The sequence below is a fragment of the Strix aluco genome, chromosome 3 (genome assembly GCF_031877795.1).
Source record: "Strix aluco isolate bStrAlu1 chromosome 3, bStrAlu1.hap1, whole genome shotgun sequence".
NCBI classification, from domain to species: Eukaryota; Metazoa; Chordata; class Aves; order Strigiformes; family Strigidae; genus Strix; species Strix aluco.
This window is the reverse complement of record NC_133933.1, coordinates 12,019,437-12,038,636: the sequence shown is the minus strand read 5'-3', so window position 1 is coordinate 12,038,636 and position 19,200 is coordinate 12,019,437. Positions and strand designations below refer to the sequence as shown.

General features: G+C 38.1%; 1 protein-coding gene across 6 annotated transcripts in view; it reads left to right on the top strand.

Annotated features, from left to right (window-relative positions):
* The window catches only part of SOS1 (SOS Ras/Rac guanine nucleotide exchange factor 1), a 57,338-nt gene that overhangs the window by 23,024 nt on the left and 15,114 nt on the right, over nucleotides 1-19,200 (top strand). For all 6 annotated transcript variants that reach the window (XM_074817402.1, XM_074817401.1, XM_074817405.1 and 3 more), the window contains 4 exons: nucleotides 10,865-10,992; nucleotides 11,934-12,589; nucleotides 17,567-17,648; nucleotides 18,906-19,028. In XM_074817402.1, coding sequence (XP_074673503.1) covers nucleotides 10,865-10,992; nucleotides 11,934-12,589; nucleotides 17,567-17,648; nucleotides 18,906-19,028 — 989 coding nt within the window. The remainder of the gene's footprint in view (nucleotides 1-10,864; nucleotides 10,993-11,933; nucleotides 12,590-17,566; nucleotides 17,649-18,905; nucleotides 19,029-19,200) is intronic.

Here is a 19,200-nt window from a genome sequence, read left to right as displayed (position 1 = left end):
GACAAAGCATGAAGGATTAACATTGTCTGACACATAGGCATCCTGTGCTGCTTCTTGCCATTGGTAATTTTAGTGGGGGAAAGAGGGCATGCTTATGGAAGTAGGGAGCAGCTCATGTTCACCTTTTCTAGGCCAAACTGGAGTCTAAGCTAGGCCCACCTCCAGAAGGTTATCAGTCTTTTTCCAACTCCTGACCTACCCTTTATGTGAAATTCCTGGTTTTTCTCATTCGTGCTCTACACACATACCCCCTCCACCCTGTCTAAATCTGATATTGTTGGGTTAGATTTTGTTTTCTATATGATAACCTTCCAGGTTTTCTTCCCACTGTGTTGCTCATTTCACGTTTTAGTTAGATACCTGTCGCAGTGGTCTGTCAGATGTGATACATGTAATGGGCAGTGATGGGTCATAGGAGCACATGAAGAGACAGATACTAGCTCTCATGGCAGTAGCCTCATCTGTCAATTAGTACATACATCTGCACATACCATATGAATCCCTCCCTCAAGTAGTCTCTGCCCAGCAGTAACGCTTTCTTATATCTTTATACTTTAAAATGACCTGACAGAAGGGTATTGGTGGAATTATTTAGCCATATAATCCTGATAATTTCATCAATGCAAGGTTGTATTGAATTCTTTTGTATGGTAAGAGACCTGATTTGGTGATTGCAGGCGTATCTATGAATAATCAAGTTAAAAACACCATGAAAATGGACCTCTTGGTAAGAAGAGACAAAATGTGGGCAAAGTAGTATGTGGAAAAAACATTTTATTTCTCTTGAATATGCGTATACTTAAGGATAAAGGGGTTAGCATTTTTCTTTGATCTGTGTTGTGTAATCTTGCATAGTTTGAAGTTACCTATTCAAAATGCATCTCAAAGTTACCTTCTAACTATGCAGACTACAAAAGAAGTAAACTTCTATCCACTGATGGTTATCCTATTTAGAAACTAAAGCCCTCCTGAAGTTTGGCAGGGCCCAGGAACACACAAAGATATATTCTATTTTTAGCTGAAGCTCCTTGATGTAACTTTGTTGGAAAATTAGCACATGACTAAAGGCTGTGTTTTCCTTCAACCAACCTGAAAGTCCCCAAGCTTATATAAGTAACTAACTATATAAAATAGCTGGTTCATATGAAACTGCTTTTCTGCAAATTTGCAGATAATATGTGGGCTTTTCTAAATTATAGAATTGTAGAATTCTATGAATAGAAATGTGTACTCTTAAGTGAGAGGTGGGGTGGTACAAATAGTGCAGTTATTTGTGACCTTGAGTAATGGAAGAAAGAAGTTTACAAGACTTGAATTGGGCAGTGTTTCAGATGCTATCATTTTGTGTGCATGTGTAATACTCTTCCCTTTCTTTGGGTGAATAGAAGATTACTTTAAAACTCCTTTTTTTTCCAAGTAGGAATGGCTCAAAGTGTATACAAACTTTGCTTGGATAAAACAATATGTTACAGGAGAGCTAGCCAGATTTTTTTCAAAGACTTGGCTTCCATGATTTATGAATAGAAACTTCTTGTCTCTTTGCAAGTATTTTTTAGTAGGAATTCTACCTATAATGATTGTAAATTCTCAGGATGCTTTAATTTCACAACATCATCTAGTGTGTTTTATTTATTTTTCCAAACTTTGTTCTTAGATAAGTCTTTACTGACTGGCAATTCAACTGAAGTAGAAATACTCCCCAATTTTTTTTTCTTCCTCTTTCACTATGCTAATGTAACTTTAAAAAAAAAAAAAAATCTGGTTTGACAAGGTCTTCCAAGATGAGAAACCACCCTTTTCCCAACCTGATGGTATTAAATTTGCTGTGTTTGTTACTGCTGGAGAAGGCACAATGTGGTGAAATGTTAGTAGTTTAGGACTTGAGTATCTTTAGGTTGATCCTGTAAGTCTCTTCCTGTGTGTTGGGCTTTGACTTCACTTTGATTTTCAGGCAGACACATGATCCAGAGTGTAACAAATTTAATGAAGTTTGTTTGCAATCCCATCTGTAACTGGTGTATCCCACCCAGCCCAGGGTGGATAATCACTGAGTCTTAATTAGTTTGACTTTGGCAGTCTGAGAAGTTTTTACAATATCTGCAATTATAGATTATTGTCTCAAAACACTGTTGCTTGTATTTATTACAGGCACTGTAATTAGCAGGTTCTTGCTTTAGTCAATTCTTAAAGTCTCCTTCAATTAATATTTAAAAAAAACCAAAAAAATCAGAAATTCAGACTAGCTATAAATTACTTTAAGAAAGTATTTACTTAGTGTCAGCTAAGGATTTTAATCTGTGGTGTGTTTCTTTCCAAACACAGTAACTTCTATGTACAATACTGTTTTGAAATAAAAGTAGAAGTATTACTGGTTTACATGTATTTGTATACATAACTACAGAGGAGGATGATTTGTTTACATCTACTGGAGATAATGTACAATTTTATGTCTCTGTGACAGGCTTATCTGCTGGAGGAAATGTAGCTTGACCAAACTGTTGCTAGTGTGTGATAAGGACTGCAAAGCATATTTGACTGTTTCTTGGGAGAAATTGGTCTCGAGTCTAAGAAGAGATTTCCTAGAATATGACAGTAGTTGAAAAATTTAAGCAACTTCTTCATATGGTTAAGCTGTGAAGACTTATTACAACTGCAGAGTTGTAAAGGTACAGAAGTTGTGTCTTATGGTAGAAGCTGGAGGTGATAAACCTAGGTAAATGAGGTTCTGTATTTCTTTCTTGCTTGTGTGGTTTCATTCACAGTGTTTCTCTTACTCTTCTTTAAATGCTAGTGAGTTTATGATTTAAGTCAGCTGTGTGTTTGGCAGCCAAAGGGAAGATAATAGGGGAAAATAAAACTTTCACGTGTGTGTGTATGCACTTTTTCCACAAACTTGGTTATTGTTGATCTAAGTAATTGAGCTCTCTGAGGTAAGTCTTCAATTGAAAATGTTATTCAGAATATGTTTAATTTTTTGTTTCTAGCTGTCGTACTTGCTCATGGATTTCCTGTGTATTTACATCAGATATATATATGTGCATGTGTATCACTTCATTTGTCAATTACTTATGTCATCTGTTATGGAGTTGTGATGGGGCCGTATAGCTGTTGTATAGCTTTTTTTCTTTTACACAGGATATATCTGGGCTCTTGAGAAGCAGACATCTCTTTTCGGGGAATTTTCTAATGAGAAGTATTTACCTCGGAGAATATTTTTTGCCATTATCCTGCTAAAATTGCTTCTCTGCAAAAGCTGGATAAAATCTCAGAAAAGTAAAAGTAAAAAATTCCTCCTTCCACTTTGCTCACAGTTCTCAGTGACGCTTGAGCTGTGTGATTGTCAATCTGCTGCCAGACCAACAAATGCTGTGCTTTGATCCCTTGAAGCAAGGAGTAGGGTGGCACAGGGCCAGGCTCTTCATATCTAGATGATGCCCCCTTTGGGGAGTCAGATGAAGCACTAACTGAACTCTGATTTTTGACTTCACTTATGTGTTTAGCTGTAGGGCTCCAGAGTCTGATTTTCTGATCCATTTTCTAGGAATACCTGCAGGGCAAATTCTCCCTGGTACTGTAGGAATTAGGAGAGCTGTACTGGGGCAGACTGTTCTACAGGGCTGGTGATCTGTTCCCAGTTTTAAGGACTGCTGCTAATGATGGTGGATAGCTCTTCAGCTTACATGGCAGCAGTTTATGCTGAACTCCCAAGGCTAAGCTCTCATGCAAATAGGTGGGTGTTACAGGAACTTGGAGAAATTTTGATCCTTTTTTTTCCTCCCCCTCTAAATAAAACTTTTGACACATTCCATTGAGGATTGAATGCTAAGAGCTTATTGTAGCTGAAATTTTCAACTTCTGTAGGATATTAGTTTTTGTGTCTGTGGCAGTCTTGATGTGGTCCCTGATACAGTAGTACAAGTGTATAGTCTTTTCATAGCAGTAGTATACTTCCTTGTCCTCTTCTGCCTCTGTTCCTGTCACCTTCTGTACAAAAGGGAGATCCTCAGAGAGGGGTAGCACTGTGGTTGAGACTTTCATATACTTGATTTCTTCAGCGGAAATGTTTCTGGACACGAAGCTGTGCATTTAGTCCCACTACTAGCATGCTTTCTCTGTTTGCTCTTACAGCAGTGGAGGTCTATGTTTTCTGTCAATACTTTCATATCTTCAGTGAAAACCAATGGAAAGATGTAGGAAATAACAAACAAAATGACAAGCTGCATTCATGGTTTCTGTAGACCAAGTCTACGGATAGGGTTCTGCCTGTCATCACTCATTTTCTCTGCTGTTTTTTTCCTTAATCAACAGGGTTCCTCTTCAGATCAACAGGGTTCTACTGTTGCTTTACAGAATGATCTCTGAAATTGTGAATTCATCTTACGTAGTATTCAAAAATTCAAACATTTCTGTCCAAACATAGAGCTGCCATCCAGTTGAGCTTACAGCCTCGCAGATTTGGCTGGCAAAGATCAGACTTGAACTGTGTTGAAGCGGTAGAAGTGGATTTTAATCCACTTTGGAATTATAAAAGAGAAAGGGAAGATGTTTTCAAATTGAATTGTCTTTACTATGATGGAGAATTTGGGGGAAGAAAATGGAAGACCTCAGTTACAAGTGTGGAAGCACATAGGTAAATAAATATTTTGTGATATTTCAAATACTGATCTAACTAAATGTTACCATCTTAATTATAAATTTTAAATTTCTAATGTATTCTGCAGGTCTGCTAATAATGATGAGACAAACCAAAGTGACAGTAAGAAAGAAGATAATTTCAGAGCATGAAGGCTCTGGAAGGATCTGTGTGAATTGTACGTTTGTTGCAGAAAGGTAATGAATCTGCTGTGGAAGAGACATCAGCATATGCAAAAAAACCCCTCCATATTTCTGAAGAATGCAGAGCAAATGGGTTTTCCATACTCTGAGAAGACAAGGCCTCCTGTAAACAAACTAGCCATTTCCCAATAATGGAATCTGGGCATGTAAAAGTCATATATGACAGCTAGTAGCCTACAAAAAGTCTGAATGTTTAGGAAATGGTTTTATGAGAACATCAAGGAACTTATCTGAAAACAAGGCTTCCTGGCTTTTTTTTGTTTCCTGACTTTTCCTCAGTATCCATCCTGATTTGAAAAATGACACTTCAGAGTAGTGTAATTTCTGAAACAGATTTATTTTCATTTCATTCCCCCCCCACCCCGAGCATCCACATTGAGTAATAAAAGTAGCAATTCCTTAAGTTCACATGTTTCTTTAGTCTAAATGGTTTTACTTCTTTAGGCTTAGGTGAAGTCTGATGTACTGAAATTTCCCCCATACCTTTGAGATCTATTTTAAGTCACATAGTCAAATTGTGAAAGAACTAGGAAGCTTGTCCTAGAAGTTGAAATGCTTCTTATTTTCCTCTGTTAATGCTTCATTTGTACAGTATGCTTCCCAATGGGCTGGCTGAATTTTACACTATATGGATTAAAACTTACTGTGAAATAAAAGATGAGGGCTTTTTAGCTTTTATCTCTTTTAAAACGTACTTCCACGAGAATACTGGAAGCTTTTTGTAGCTAATTATCTGATACCTGAGGTTTGATATTTACCATGTTTATGTAAAATTATGTGATTTAATGTAACTTTTTAAAATTAAACTCAGAAGGCATAGTTAAACTTTGAGTGGAGAAAAAGTTCTTACCATTAGTTCAGTAATATATTAAGTTCTGTTCCACTTTTAATGCAGATAACACTCCTGATGTAATGTAAACCTAAATAAAGTTATATAAATGTATGCATATTTTTACTGCACTGTGCTCAAGATTGTCTGAGTTTATATGAAGACAAAAGGGCTTTTGAAATTTCAGTGCATTAAAGCTGTGTATGTATACAGCACATGGAATTTCCTTTAAGCTTCAAGTGTGAAGTGCTTTTTAGACTGCTAGCATTTTCCAGAAGTGTATAGTGTTCCCTGCATTTGTCACCATTTGCTGTTCCAGATGATATCCTGATGCTTTCTAAAAAGTAAAGTTTCTGGATATGAGAGCACTTTTTCCTCAGCATACTGCTGCTTTGGGATGAGTTTTTTATTATTTGGAGGAATTGCAAAAAATCAGAAAGAGCTCTTGGGTAGCTCAGTGCTCCTGAGCCAGCTTCCAGGATTGTTTTATGGCAAAGTGCCAGTAGACCTGCCTGCTTGCATTTGTCCAAGGAGAAACCTTGTTCATCTTCGTTCTTGATCATGAAATAACCTGTTTCAGGATTGCATTTTGTTAAGTACCCTATTCTCAGAAACACGTTGAAGAAAATGGTGGGGCATTCGAACAGAAACTGTGTTAACTGGTGTCAGTGCACTTCAAGTTCTCATGAACATTGCTTGCTTGTGAAGCTTCTCCCTACAGAGCAGATAGCTAGGTCGCACTACAGATCAGGCTTGCTTTGCGAGCTATGCAAGTGTTTTGTTGCCTTGCTGTGGGCTTCAGGATGTCTGAAGAAATTACAGTGGGTTTTGAAGAGGTTTCCCTGAAACAGCACTAGCTCAAGCTCACTGTTCTGAGTACTGCGGTGTGTGGCTTCCACTTGTAACGTGGGACCGCTTATGCACTAAACTTCCTGGATTAATGTTTTGAGGAGCAGTAAGTATCGCTAGCACCTACCATCAGGTGATCTTGAGTTAAGCATAAGTTGCATAAGTTAAGCAAGTTCAATTGTGATTTCCCTGCCTCCCTTATGCTATTGTGTCTTTTGTGTATAGAAGTTGGTTTGTGATCTCTCCTCCCAGATGAACTGGGAAACCTGCAGTTCACAAATTTTGGTGATTAGATTTAGAATAATCATAGAAAAACAGAAGTCTAGATTGTGCTGTAAGCCCTGAAGTACAAGATGTTATATCCCATTGTGACACCTGCTAGTATTGTTATACCGACATATTCTCATCATAAGTATAAAAGTATTTTCTGTCATGGTCTTTCTAGATAGACGCTTCCCTGACAGCATAAGAGAAGGACTACCATAGTCTAGTTTTGCACTGCATGAGGAGGATTTCTTTTGTATCTGTTTGGAATTTCCTGGTTCTATAAATATCTAATCCTTGTGTTACGCAACAGGTAGAATAAAATACCTTGTCTTCCACTTCTTGATATCTCTTCAGAGCTTGCAACCTAGAATGTAGAGTATTTCTTTTATAAGAAATTTCCCTCAGCAATCGTATTTTTCCAAGTTTGTTTTCTTTGAATGGCCAGGATACTGCGCCTATAGTATTGTGAATCATTACAATCATTATAAATCAATACTTTCTCATAAGACTATTAAAAAACACAACTACTATAATACTACTGATAATCATAAATCTGCACCTCCTTCCTGTAATAATATAATATTCTTCAGAGAATGCTTTATCTAAAGAAAAAAAATCAAAAACCCCACACTTTTATTTAGCATCTACCTGATTCGTTCATTAGGGGGCACTGCACAGCTATAGAAGAATGAGTGGGATTTGCAGAGAAACCTGGATGTGTTTCCAGTGATGCCCTTTCACTTGCTATAGCTTCATCTTCCAAACTGTCTGCGGGCGGTGTAAAATGAAAGTCATTGGTGTAATTTAAGCTCAGTTCTGACTAAGACTGTTTTTGATAACAGTTTATGGTAATTGTACCATGCTAGAATACGAACTTTCAAATTCCCTTTCTGTGTGCAGAGAAGTGTCTTCGTTGTAGTTCACAGCACTGTCTGATTTGCCATTTGTGTTGGTCTTATACTTAAGAAGATACATACTTCTACACACTACTTTATAAATTAAACCTGGAGCACAATTACACTCACTGGATTTTGATTTAGTTTGTATATATAGTTGGAAATACGGGTTACTTCCAGTGGATCCTAATGGGGAAATGTTAGTCTTCAACAGTTGCTTTCTCTCCAGCACTGTATACAGATGTGTTTTGCTTTTGGGCATGGACTTTTCTGTGATGAATACCAAAGTTTTTGCAACTGGAGAGAAATTGCTGTAAAAAGCATTTTATAAACTCAACACAGGAGCAGAATGCTTTTCAGTAACAAATGTTAATCTGTACTGGTATGTTCCTGAAGACAACATACAGGGAGTCCTTTTTTTCCAGGTATTTGAGTTGATAAGGTACCACATTGAGAAAGTTTCTGATTACTTCATAGAGGTTTATTTTTCTGTTTGTTTAGTTTAGTGCTGCTCCTATACATTAGCCTACATTTGCAGAGGTTTCTTTTGAGATTTTTTCCAAATTTCAAAAACTTTCTTCTTTTGGGATATGGGTCACTTTTGTTCTGCCTTATGCTAGGCAGCATGCATCTGGGTTAGTTTGACTGGAGCATTTAGGTTATTTAGACAGTGCTTTGTTGCGCATTGAGCCTAATTTTCATCATTTTTTTTCTGTTTTACTAGCCTTTTGCTCCTTACACTTGTTTCCTGTGGTACCCTTACAAGCAAATGGCAGAATATTGTAGGATCCAATAAGGCTTGTTTTCAAGGAGACTAGGCTAAAACAATCTTGTCCATTGTTGAGGGGTAGGTACCCAGAGATGATAGGAAATCCAGCCAAACTCTTTTGATGGAACTTGTCAGTGAGGTAGTGCATGAGGCAAAGAGCCTCCTTTGAACTTTTGTGCAGGAAAGATGCAAAATCTTAAAGGTAGTTACCTGTTTTTCTTAGCTTTCTTTCAGGACTTACGCCAGTGGTGCTGTACCTGTCTCATTTGTCTGAAGTTCTCTCTAAACCTAGATGATCTACATAGCTGAAGTAAGGGAAGATGATAGCTCTCTGTTAAATCTAGAGAGTAGAGGAATATGACAGGGGCAGTCTGTTCCTTCTTGGAGTGATGCATTCTCTCTGAGACCTTTTGGGAAGTAATGCCTGTTGTGCATTGTCAGCTCTATTTCAGTGGTTGTAGCATGAGTAGGCGCTCATGCCTAATGCCGCTTAGGTCAAGAGTATGACAGATTACAGTACATGAACTAGGGGTGACTAGAATAAACATTGTGATCATCCTTATAGCTGAAAACACAAATAAAGTGGGTTTTGGCACTGACAGCTATTGCACTGAATGATTAACTCTAGTGAGGTAAAAAAATTAATGCTATTCTATGACCCATTCAAATGTCAAACATGAATATGTTGTATTCAGTTGAATTTTATTTCACACTGGAAGCAAACAGCATGATTGCACTGTTTCCCAAGGGTGTCTTATTCTGATCCATGCCAGCCTGTCACTTTTACCATCTCTGTCAAAACAGATCTTTCACTTGTGTGGAACCAGTTCTTGGTGTGTAATAGTCTGAAATGCTTGTCTCTTAACAACTGTAAATAATTGTTATCTCAGTTTTATGTCTAAGCCACAGCTGTAGTCAACAGGTATTTTACTAACTATAATGTGAAACATTTTAATGGTTAAATGAAGATTAAAGATAAAAATCTTAAACATCTTAAGATAAAATCGTGACAGATCTTGTTTTATAAAATTTATCTGTCACAGTGGTAGTTAGTTTATACAAAATACTAGTATTAACCTTTCTCATCCAGTTTTAGTTTATAACTTTATTATATTTTTTTGTCCTTTGGGAAAAGTTGAATTAGTATATGAAAGCATTAATGTAGCTGTGTACTAGGATAGGGACCCTGGTTTTACAAGCTGGCCATGGTTAGATGCCCGCACGTTTTTTGATGAACAGCCAAGCAGCCCCTCCATGGAGGAGGAACATTTACTTCTCCCCACCATCCCTCTGGTTACTGTTTTTCCCCTCTGGTTTTTTGGCATGGAAAAAAAAATCAATCCTGATGGATAATAAGCTGAATGCAAGCCAGCAGAACACCCTTACAGCAAGGAAGGCCTGTATTGCTGTATTAGAAAGTGTGTAGTCATCAGACTGAGGGAAGTGGCAGTGCATACCTGTTTGGTACTGGCAAGGCTGCATTGGGAGAGCAGCGTCCAGCTTGGGCTTCCTGTTGACAGTGGTGTACCAAAACAAGCCTACTCGAAGGTCTTGTCAAAATGAGATGTGGAATGGAGCATGTGATGAAGGAGAAGCTGGGGGAGTGGGCTTACTCATTCTGGAGAAAAGGAGTCCTTCCTGCTGTCTTTCACTATGTGATGGGGTGGAGAAGACAGAAATACTACTCACAGCTGCATAGTTCTTCCACATATTCCACTATGAAAAGTCAGTAAGGGAAATCCTGATAAGCTATTAGGAAAAAAAAAATTTTACCATGAGGTATTTCAGACATTGGAACAGGCTGTCCAGAAAGCTTGTGGCCTCTCCATCCTGAGAAAAATTGAAAGCTCAATATGGCCCTAGGCAACCTGATCTATGTTGGCTCTGCAGTTGAGCTGATAAAATAATCTTCAAGGTCCTTTCCAACCTGAATTATTGATTAGCCTGTTGTTAGTGAGGTGAGAGCCCTTGTAATCTTCTGTTTATAAAAGCTTTTGGTCCAGCTTGCCTGTTCCGGGAGTGTTTATGCCTGTTACAAACATACAAACATCCCACAGAGTTCATCTGGTGCTGTAGAGTGGTATGTATGGGGATCTCCTTCCTCACCTGTTCCTCTTCAGATTTTTTTTTTTTGGAGATGTAAGGTAAATCAAACTAGTTTTGTGCTAAATTGTGCTTGAGTGTGTCTGTATCTGGGGGACTAGTGGCTGCTGCTCTCATTTTACTGAGATTAAGCTCTTAGCAGACATTTGTGTCTCTCACCTGTGTGAGTAGTGCACCTGGTTAATTCGTTAATAACAAGCAGGAACATGCAAAATCAGCACGTGGTTGGATTTCTTCTTCCTAGGTCAAACTTCTGGGTTTGCTCATGCCAAAATGCTTGTAACACTTCTTGTATTTGACTTTCAATGTTCACAGCAATTGGAAGAAAAAAGTGAGGATGAAGAGGATAAAGAGTGCTTAAAGCAAGCAATAACTGCCCTACTAAATCTTCAAAGCAGTATGGAACGGATATGCTCCAAAAGTCTTGCAAAACGAAGGCTTAGGTAAACATGTTTCCATTTTTCCTGCTTTCTGCTCTTAATGCTTTGCTATAAATCCAGGGCTCCCAGTTTCCTCTTTTAGTAAACAATGAACAAAATAGTTTGTGACAAGCCTGCTTTTTCAGAGGAAGTGATATCAAAGCCAAGATAATTTGTTATTGTTTTAAAACCATTCTAATTTCTATGTGTCCTTGCATACTGGTAGTTGAGATGTTCTGAGAATTCACTGGTAAGTAGAAAGTTACAGCATTTGTGGGTTAATTATATGCTTAGATAATAAATATCCACCTAAAAATATTGTAAATACATTTCTGTGTGATTAGAAGGGAATGTTCTTGAATTTGAAACTATGTAATCTGAGGAGTTTTTTGTGCAATGCCTAGTTCAAATTACCACTGGATACTAGAAATATAGATAACTAGTATTTGGTTGCACTGTTGTAGCAAATTCTTGGATTATGCTATCTGCTGTTTGATTTAATGCTAATATTTGTGCAGTTATTTAAACATGTTAAAACATTACTTTAGCTCTTAAAAGTGTTTCAGTGTTTTCTTTGCCAAACAATTTCTGTGCTGCAAAGTGCAGTCTTGAGGCTCAGACGTAAATGCATTTTACAACTTATTTTCTCAGAATGTGCTTCTTTCAAATTAATGCAGTCTAGAATTGTTTTGTTGCCTGTGGAAATGAGTGCTTTGTTAGGCTAAGAAGCACTAACGGCTTGCCCACTTCTGGTTGCCTGTGTTTAGGTAAAATGTTTATTGCATAGAAGATAACTACTTAAGAGAAACATTAGTCAAGGCTTGCAATGTGCTGTTATTGAGTGCATTCTCTGTGGAATTCTCACCACTCAGAAAGATGATCTCGTGGTTTTGCTGTTAGTGGTGGTTGTGGTTTTTAAATACATGTATACTAATAGGCTGCCTTTCTCCCATCCTCCACTGAAGTGAATCTGCATGCCGATTCTATACTCAGCAAATGAAGGGGAAACAGCTAGCAATTAAGAAAATGAATGAAATACAGAAAAATATTGATGGTTGGGAGGGTAAGGACATTGGACAATGCTGTAACGAGTTCATCATGGAAGGAACGCTCACGCGTGTAGGAGCAAAGCATGAGAGACACATATTTCTATTTGATGGCTTGATGATTTGCTGTAAGTCAAATCACGGCCAGCCAAGACTTCCTGGTGCTAGCAATGCAGAATATCGCCTAAAAGAAAAGTTCTTCATGCGAAAGGTACAGATCAATGATAAAGACGACACTAATGAGTACAGACATGCTTTTGAAATCATCTTAAAAGATGAGAACAGTGTTGTTTTTGCTGCTAAATCAGCTGAAGAGAAAAACAACTGGATGGCAGCATTGATATCTTTGCAATATAGAAGCACGCTGGAAAGGATGTTGGATGTAACAATGTTGCAGGAAGAAAAAGAGGAGCAGATGAGATTTCCAAATCCTGAGCTTTACAGATTTGCAGAACCTGACTCTGAAGAGAATATTGTGTTTGAAGAAAACATGCAACCCAAATCTGGAATCCCCATCATCAAGGCAGGAACTGTTGTCAAGCTCATTGAGAGGCTGACTTACCATATGTATGCAGGTGAGGCACTTCATCTATATAGCCAAATCTCGACATGATGACTAGTTTATGCTTCTCTTTTTGTATTAAATCCGTGCAGCAAAATGTATAAAGTGTGTAGAAAGTGAATATGCTTTGCAATACAACATGCTCTTTGAGTTAGGGTTTTGACATCTAAATATGCACCTCTGTAGCTGTGGCAGTTAGAAATAGGAATCCTGTTTGGCTGGTGGGATATGCATGTGTGTAACATTATTCTTATGCAAGGGATGGGGGATGGGGGCCTGCAGGAATTGAGCTCTAGACAATACTTTTTCCTGTATGCCCCAGGCTACAAGAATTGCTTTCAGTACTTCCAAAGCTGGGTGGCACATGAAGCACCAGCATTGTGGGAGTTATGGGCCCAGTGCTTTCAGTTAAGAGTTGTATTCTATTAACTATTACCCATGTCTATGCTGGTGTGTAATGAAAAGACCAAATATCAGCTTGCTAGAAGCAGTCACTCACATAATTTGGCCTTGGAACTTCACCTTAAGCAGAATTTCAGTGAGGGTTTGATTTAAGTTCTTTTGACTTTGGGTTTCTGTTTGTGTTGAAGATACATCAAAGGCATTTATGTGATCATCGATTCTGACCTCAGTGTGTGGAGTTTGCCGTAATAATTTCCCAGGATTTTCATAAACTGTGGTGAAAAGCATGGGCTTGTGTTTTGGGTTTGGACTTTTTTTGTTATTTTGTTATTATACCTATATGATATTTATTCTAAAACTTCATGCATCTTGGTATTAGTGCTTCTCGTATTCAACTGTAGATTCTTTTTTTCTTTCTTTCTTTTTACTCTTTACACTCTGGTTATCTTAAATTGTTCTTCTGCAGCTCAGTCCTCTATACCCTGCATAGACCAGGAATATTTGTTTGGAAGAAGTGGGGAGTAAGCAGAATATAATTAATGTAGTTTAGTACTCTTATTTATTTTTTAAAATGCTTGTAAATACATCTGTTTACTCCAGTTCTTTTACTGCACTTCTCCACATTTTCTTCAGTTGAGCTTTCCTAACATTTATTAGAAACCAAAATGCAATATTGTGCCCTCAGTTTTTACCAGAGCAGTTTTGTCCCTGTCTTCATTTTCTTGTAATTTCATAAACTTTTAACTCTTGGCTTCAAATTTTACAGGCATGATTTAGGACATAATTTAATGTTTTGGAAAGTTAAAATAAAGCAATTCAGCCTTAGAGAAAGGAAGACTGGAGTTTTTTACCTAGCATTGTATTTGGCAGTGAATTAGCAAAAATGGTACTACGTTAGTGCCCTTGTGAACATTTGCTTTGCTTTGGCTAACTTGCGCACCATTAAGAATTGCCCTTTCCATACGTGCTGGGACTTTGGTGCCATAGCCTTGGTGTTGCTCCAGGTGCTAGCAGTGCTCTCCACACATTGTCTCTGTCCAGAAAGCCACAAACTACATTCTCCAGTTCCATAAAATAGAAAGGTCTGTTTTTAAGGAACATGTGGTTTGTTGAAATATGTCTCTTGGTTTTTTGTATCTGCATGTCTTTTTGGCCTTTCTAGTACATAGGACATCAAGGAGGAACTCAGATCAATTGATTAGATCCACCTTCATCCACAGTCATTTAAATCCCTGCTGTAACAGTCCCTATTTAATAATGCTTTAAGTAGGTTGCTTGAAGCCTAACGTTGTAGGTATGCGTGACATTGACCAAACTATTGTATGAAAAAACTGAGAACGTGGGTACTGTGAGATAAGCTGAAAGTCTTTGACCAAAAGAATAAAAGTGGTTGTCTTGTGATGTGTTTAGCCTGTCTTTGTAGCCTTAAATATCTTAGTGCAACATACATGGACCTGATGCTGAATTGATAGGTTGCACGTTATTTCTCAACACCCTTATCTTTCATTCTGTGCCTTCTGTTTTAGGATTGGTTTTTTATGAGGAAAAATGTCATCATTCTAACCATTCTGTGCTGTTTTTTCCAGGAGAACAAAGAAATAGAGATATAGTGACTCAGCCAAAAATGGTCTGTTGTACAGGAAACAAGGTCCATTTACTATGTAAATCATTCAGTCTTTTGTTGCATTTTATGAGATGCAGTGAGCAGGGCAACAACTTTCCATAATAATAATTTACTTCTTTCATACACATATCAGCTGAGCTCAGGGCTTCTGTTTTGCTTGGAGATGTGGAAAGATGAGTACTCCGGTGATATCTAAGCAAACAGCTACAGTCTGTAGAAATGCTTTTCTTGCCCCATATAGGACTGTGTATGTGTGATTGTAATCTTAAAAGAATTTACTGACTTTACATTCATTGCCTAAATAGCAAGCCCTTACTTTTCTGAGGCGACTTTTCTCAAATACAGTGTGACTAGTTATGGCAGCCCTTGATCTGACTGTCTAAGGACAGTATTTACCATATCTCTTACCATGACTTTCCTCTAGATTTTTATCTTCTTAGGTCTAGTACTGTAAGGAATAATTACAGATGTAATTACAGATGTAATTGCGGAGGTGGTACCAATTTGCTGCAAGTAGCTGAAGAGAAATTTAGTTAGTTGCATATTAAGTATGTGCGCTGTGTTCAGACAGCAGTCAAATCAGATCTCAACTTTTTTGTTGTCTGTGAAGATCCACACAGTCTATCTCATTTGTAGATACGGGTGTTGGACCTTATTTTTCTTTCCTCACCTCCCTGACAATGCACAAACCAACTTATCAGGTGGAATATTTCTCTGTTTTGCTGCGGAACAGAGACAGCCCAGTAGCCTAGCTCTTAATGAAGCAGTGCTGCCAGGGGTCGGAGGCATCCAGCCACTACGAGAGCTCGGACAGGGAGGCAGCCCTGACAGCCACCTGGCCGCAAGATACAGCACTGTCCAAACCATCCTTTGGTGGAGCAGCAAAACAGGGAGAAATGTTCTCTGCAAAAGCAGCTTTCCATATATTTTTACATGATAGAAACAGCCCTGTGATTAGAAATTCAGGTTCTGACTCTGTTTGCGTGTTCTGGTGGGTTTTATTTGTTTTAATGTGTTTCTGTGTTCATTATCTCCTCCTTTGCCTAATTCTTGTTTAAGAGCAACCAGGTTAGGTGATACCAAGATTTGAAAGTTGTGGCAATTTTTTTTTCTACAGGGCAGTGCTCTTCTATTTTTAAAGCTTTGATATGGTAAGAGTGCTTGTGCGTCATCATAGTGTCCGTTTCCTTTCTTAAGGAATTCAAGGGTGTTTATTTATAAATCCTTGTAGAACAAGTTATTGTTCTTTTTTAGCTTTCAAATTGGCTGTATTGAAGAGAGAATTATCACATGAGCAGACATCCTGACTAAGTAGTGTTGTCTGTATTTTTTTTAGCGCTTGCTCAAATATTGTAAAATATTTTGAATTACAGATTTTGTTACTAAGATAACAAGGTTAGATTGGATTTTCTGATCCCCTTCATTTGAAGTTCAATATGTATTGTGGATTTAAACACTGACCCTACCTGTTAATAACAATAGCTATGACTCAGATCTTGCAGTGATCTGAAGATGTTAATTGCTGTGGAGGCTTTCTTTTTCATGTAGACCAAATCTATTTAGGGTGGATGCTGTGTACAGAATGCAGGCTGTGAAAATATGAGTTTTTGTGCTTAGTCAATACTTGGTTTTTAGGACAACAAAAACTGTGTATTTTCATGTTGAGGATGATGAGGATAGGGATGGCATTCTTCGTGCAAAAGAATTTGAGTTTTGCCATTGAAAAGGATTTTAGACTGTACAGTTTCGAGGAGAGGTGGGAGAGGTGTTATGATAAGAAAAACGGAGCATGAAGGCCATAGAGATGGTAAAGCAGAATAGGCAATTGTTTAAGAAACAGGAATTGGCGTACAACAGAATTGCAAGGAAATGCTGTGTTACACAACACACAGCTAATCAGTGCAACGCATTACAGTAAACTGTTGCCCAAATGAAGAGCTTAGTAGGATCTAAGAAAGGTAGAATGTTCATTCAAATGGACAAGATGCTGGTAAATAGTTAAGGAGGATTTTTAAAAAGCTCTTAAAAACCCATATTCCAGGAAACAAGTCTAATTGCTTAATATAGTGTTAGGCCAAATAATGCAGGCATTTTTTTTCTTCATTACACCCTATAGGAACTCCTGCTTCAAGTCCTGTGTGCTCTGCTTCAGCCACTCTGTGTTAGAAAAATTACCATTTGGGGTTTGTTTTTAAAATCTGTATACGGATTTAATATGCAAAACCACTACAACCTGCTCATTAATTTTGTTCAGTGTTAATGATGTTAAACTTGTTTCTAGTCAGCTATGTGCAGTGCCAGCATGCTGTCACTGCATTTCCTCATACTTGAGAACAAATGGTTTTGCTTTTGTAATTAAGGGAGACACTTTGGTTTTCTGTTTTGAATACTACTTGTTTTTAAAACTCATTTGGATATTTTCAACAAACTCATATATAATTAGTCAAATTAAATCTGTTGATTTTCTTTAAGTGAAATAAATATAACCTCAAAGTATAGCTGTCAGTTGAAATAATATCTACCCTGCCTTAACCATGACTGGTTATCAGTTGTACCAGTTTAAGGGAAAATATTCTCCTCTAGAAGACATTTCTATCCAATGCAAAGTTACTTAAGTGTCTTCTGAATTATCTTGTCCTGATCATTGTCAAAACCAAAGTTTTTTAATAGAATGCTCATAAATAATATCATCTGTTTATTATTTTCAAAGCTGTTGAAAAAGAATCCAAGGGAAAGAAAAAGTTATTGTTTTGAATTTTCAACAGAATAAAAACTGGTTTTAAATTCTGCTTTGTATTGCTATTTTAAGAGCAATGTTGGCTTTAAGAGCAATTTTTGTTTACATCATCTTCTCTGGAAATTGATAGGCCAGCATCCTTAATTTCAAAGGATACTTAAAGTTATTTTAAAGTAAAAAATATTAGGTAATTGCTGACATGAGCATGAAATTATTCTTTGTCTTAGATCCCAACTTTGTTCGGACTTTTCTCACAACATATAGATCCTTCTGTAAATCTCAAGAGTTGCTGAGTCTGCTAATAGAAAGGTATGCCACTGTTACTAAATTTACACTTTGTATGAACAATAATTTTTTTTTTTTTTTTTAATTTTTACTTGCAGCAGAGGGTAGGGAGGCTCTGCAGAGAGACCTGGACAGGCTGGAGCAATGGGCTAAGGCCAACTGTATGAGGTTCAATAAGGCCAAATGCCGGGTGCTGCACTTCAGCCACAACAACCCCCAGCAGCGCTACAGGCTTGGGGAGGAGTGGCTGGAGAGCTGCCAGTCAGAGAGGGACCTGGGGGTGTTGATTGACAGCCGGCTGAACATGAGCCAGCAGTGTGCCCAGGTGGCCAAGAAGGCCAATGGCATCCTGGCTTGCATCAGAAATAGCGTGGCCAGCAGGGACAGGGAAGTGATCTTACCCCTGTACTCGGCACTGGTGATGCCGCACCTCGATTACTGGGTTCAGTTTTGGGCCCCTCACTGCAAAAAGGACATTGAATGACTCAAGTGTGTCCAATGAAGGGCAACGAAGCTCGTGAAGGGTCTGGAGCACAGGTCTGATGGGAAAAGGCTGATGGAACTGGGGTTGTTTAGTTTGGAGAAGAGGAGGCTGAGGGGAGACCTCATCGCCTTCTACAACTACCTGAAAGGAGAGTGCAGAGAGCTGGGGATGAGTCTCTTACCAAGTAACAAGCGATAGGACAAGAGTTAATGGCCTCAAGTTGTGCCGGGGAAGGTTTAGACTAGATATTAGGAAGTATTTCTTTACAGAATGGGTTGTTAGGCGTTGGAATGGGCTGCCCAGGGAGGTGGTGGAGTCCCCATCCCTGGAGGTGTTTAAGAGTCGGGTCGACATAGCACTTAGGGATATGGTGGAGTTGGGAACAGTCTGTGTTAGGTTAACGGTTGGACTAGATGATCTTCAAGGTCCTTTCCAACCTAGGTGATTCTGTGATTCTGTAAGATTCTCATTTTCCAGTTGTTTTTTTATTCACTCCAAACACTTTTTAAAAAGTTGTCAAATTCAAGGATTGCAAGTAAAATGTGCAAGTTATATCCAGAAGCTTTAAGGTTGTTCCGGTAGCTCCAGTGACTTCCAGCATTCCACGGTTTTGTCTTTGAAATCTATATTATTATTGAATTTAGCAAATCTTCCTATGTGCTTACCAAGACATAAGATTCTGACATGTGGAAGTGTTCTGAATTTTGAGCTGTCTTTAAAAAACATTTTATTTGTGCATGCTGTGAGCAAGATTAGTGTAATAGGAGCCTAGTGCTTATACCCATCTTCTGTGCTAGATTTGAAATTCCAGAGCCTGAGCCAACAGAAGCTGATCGTATGGCTATGGAGAATGGAGACCAGCCTCTTAGTGCAGAGTTAAAAAGATTTAGGAAAGAATACATTCAACCTGTGCAGCTACGGTGAGTATTGCATCAGTGTGAGCCAAACTGATTTAAGTCTTTTGAAGTACCATCTTTTGGATGCAGTGGCTCTTTGTGATACCAGCAGCCTTTCTTGTAGATGCTTTCATAGAGAGCATGCATGGGCAGTCAGCCATTTTGACTTTGCTGCTTGAAAACCTGGTGGAAATTT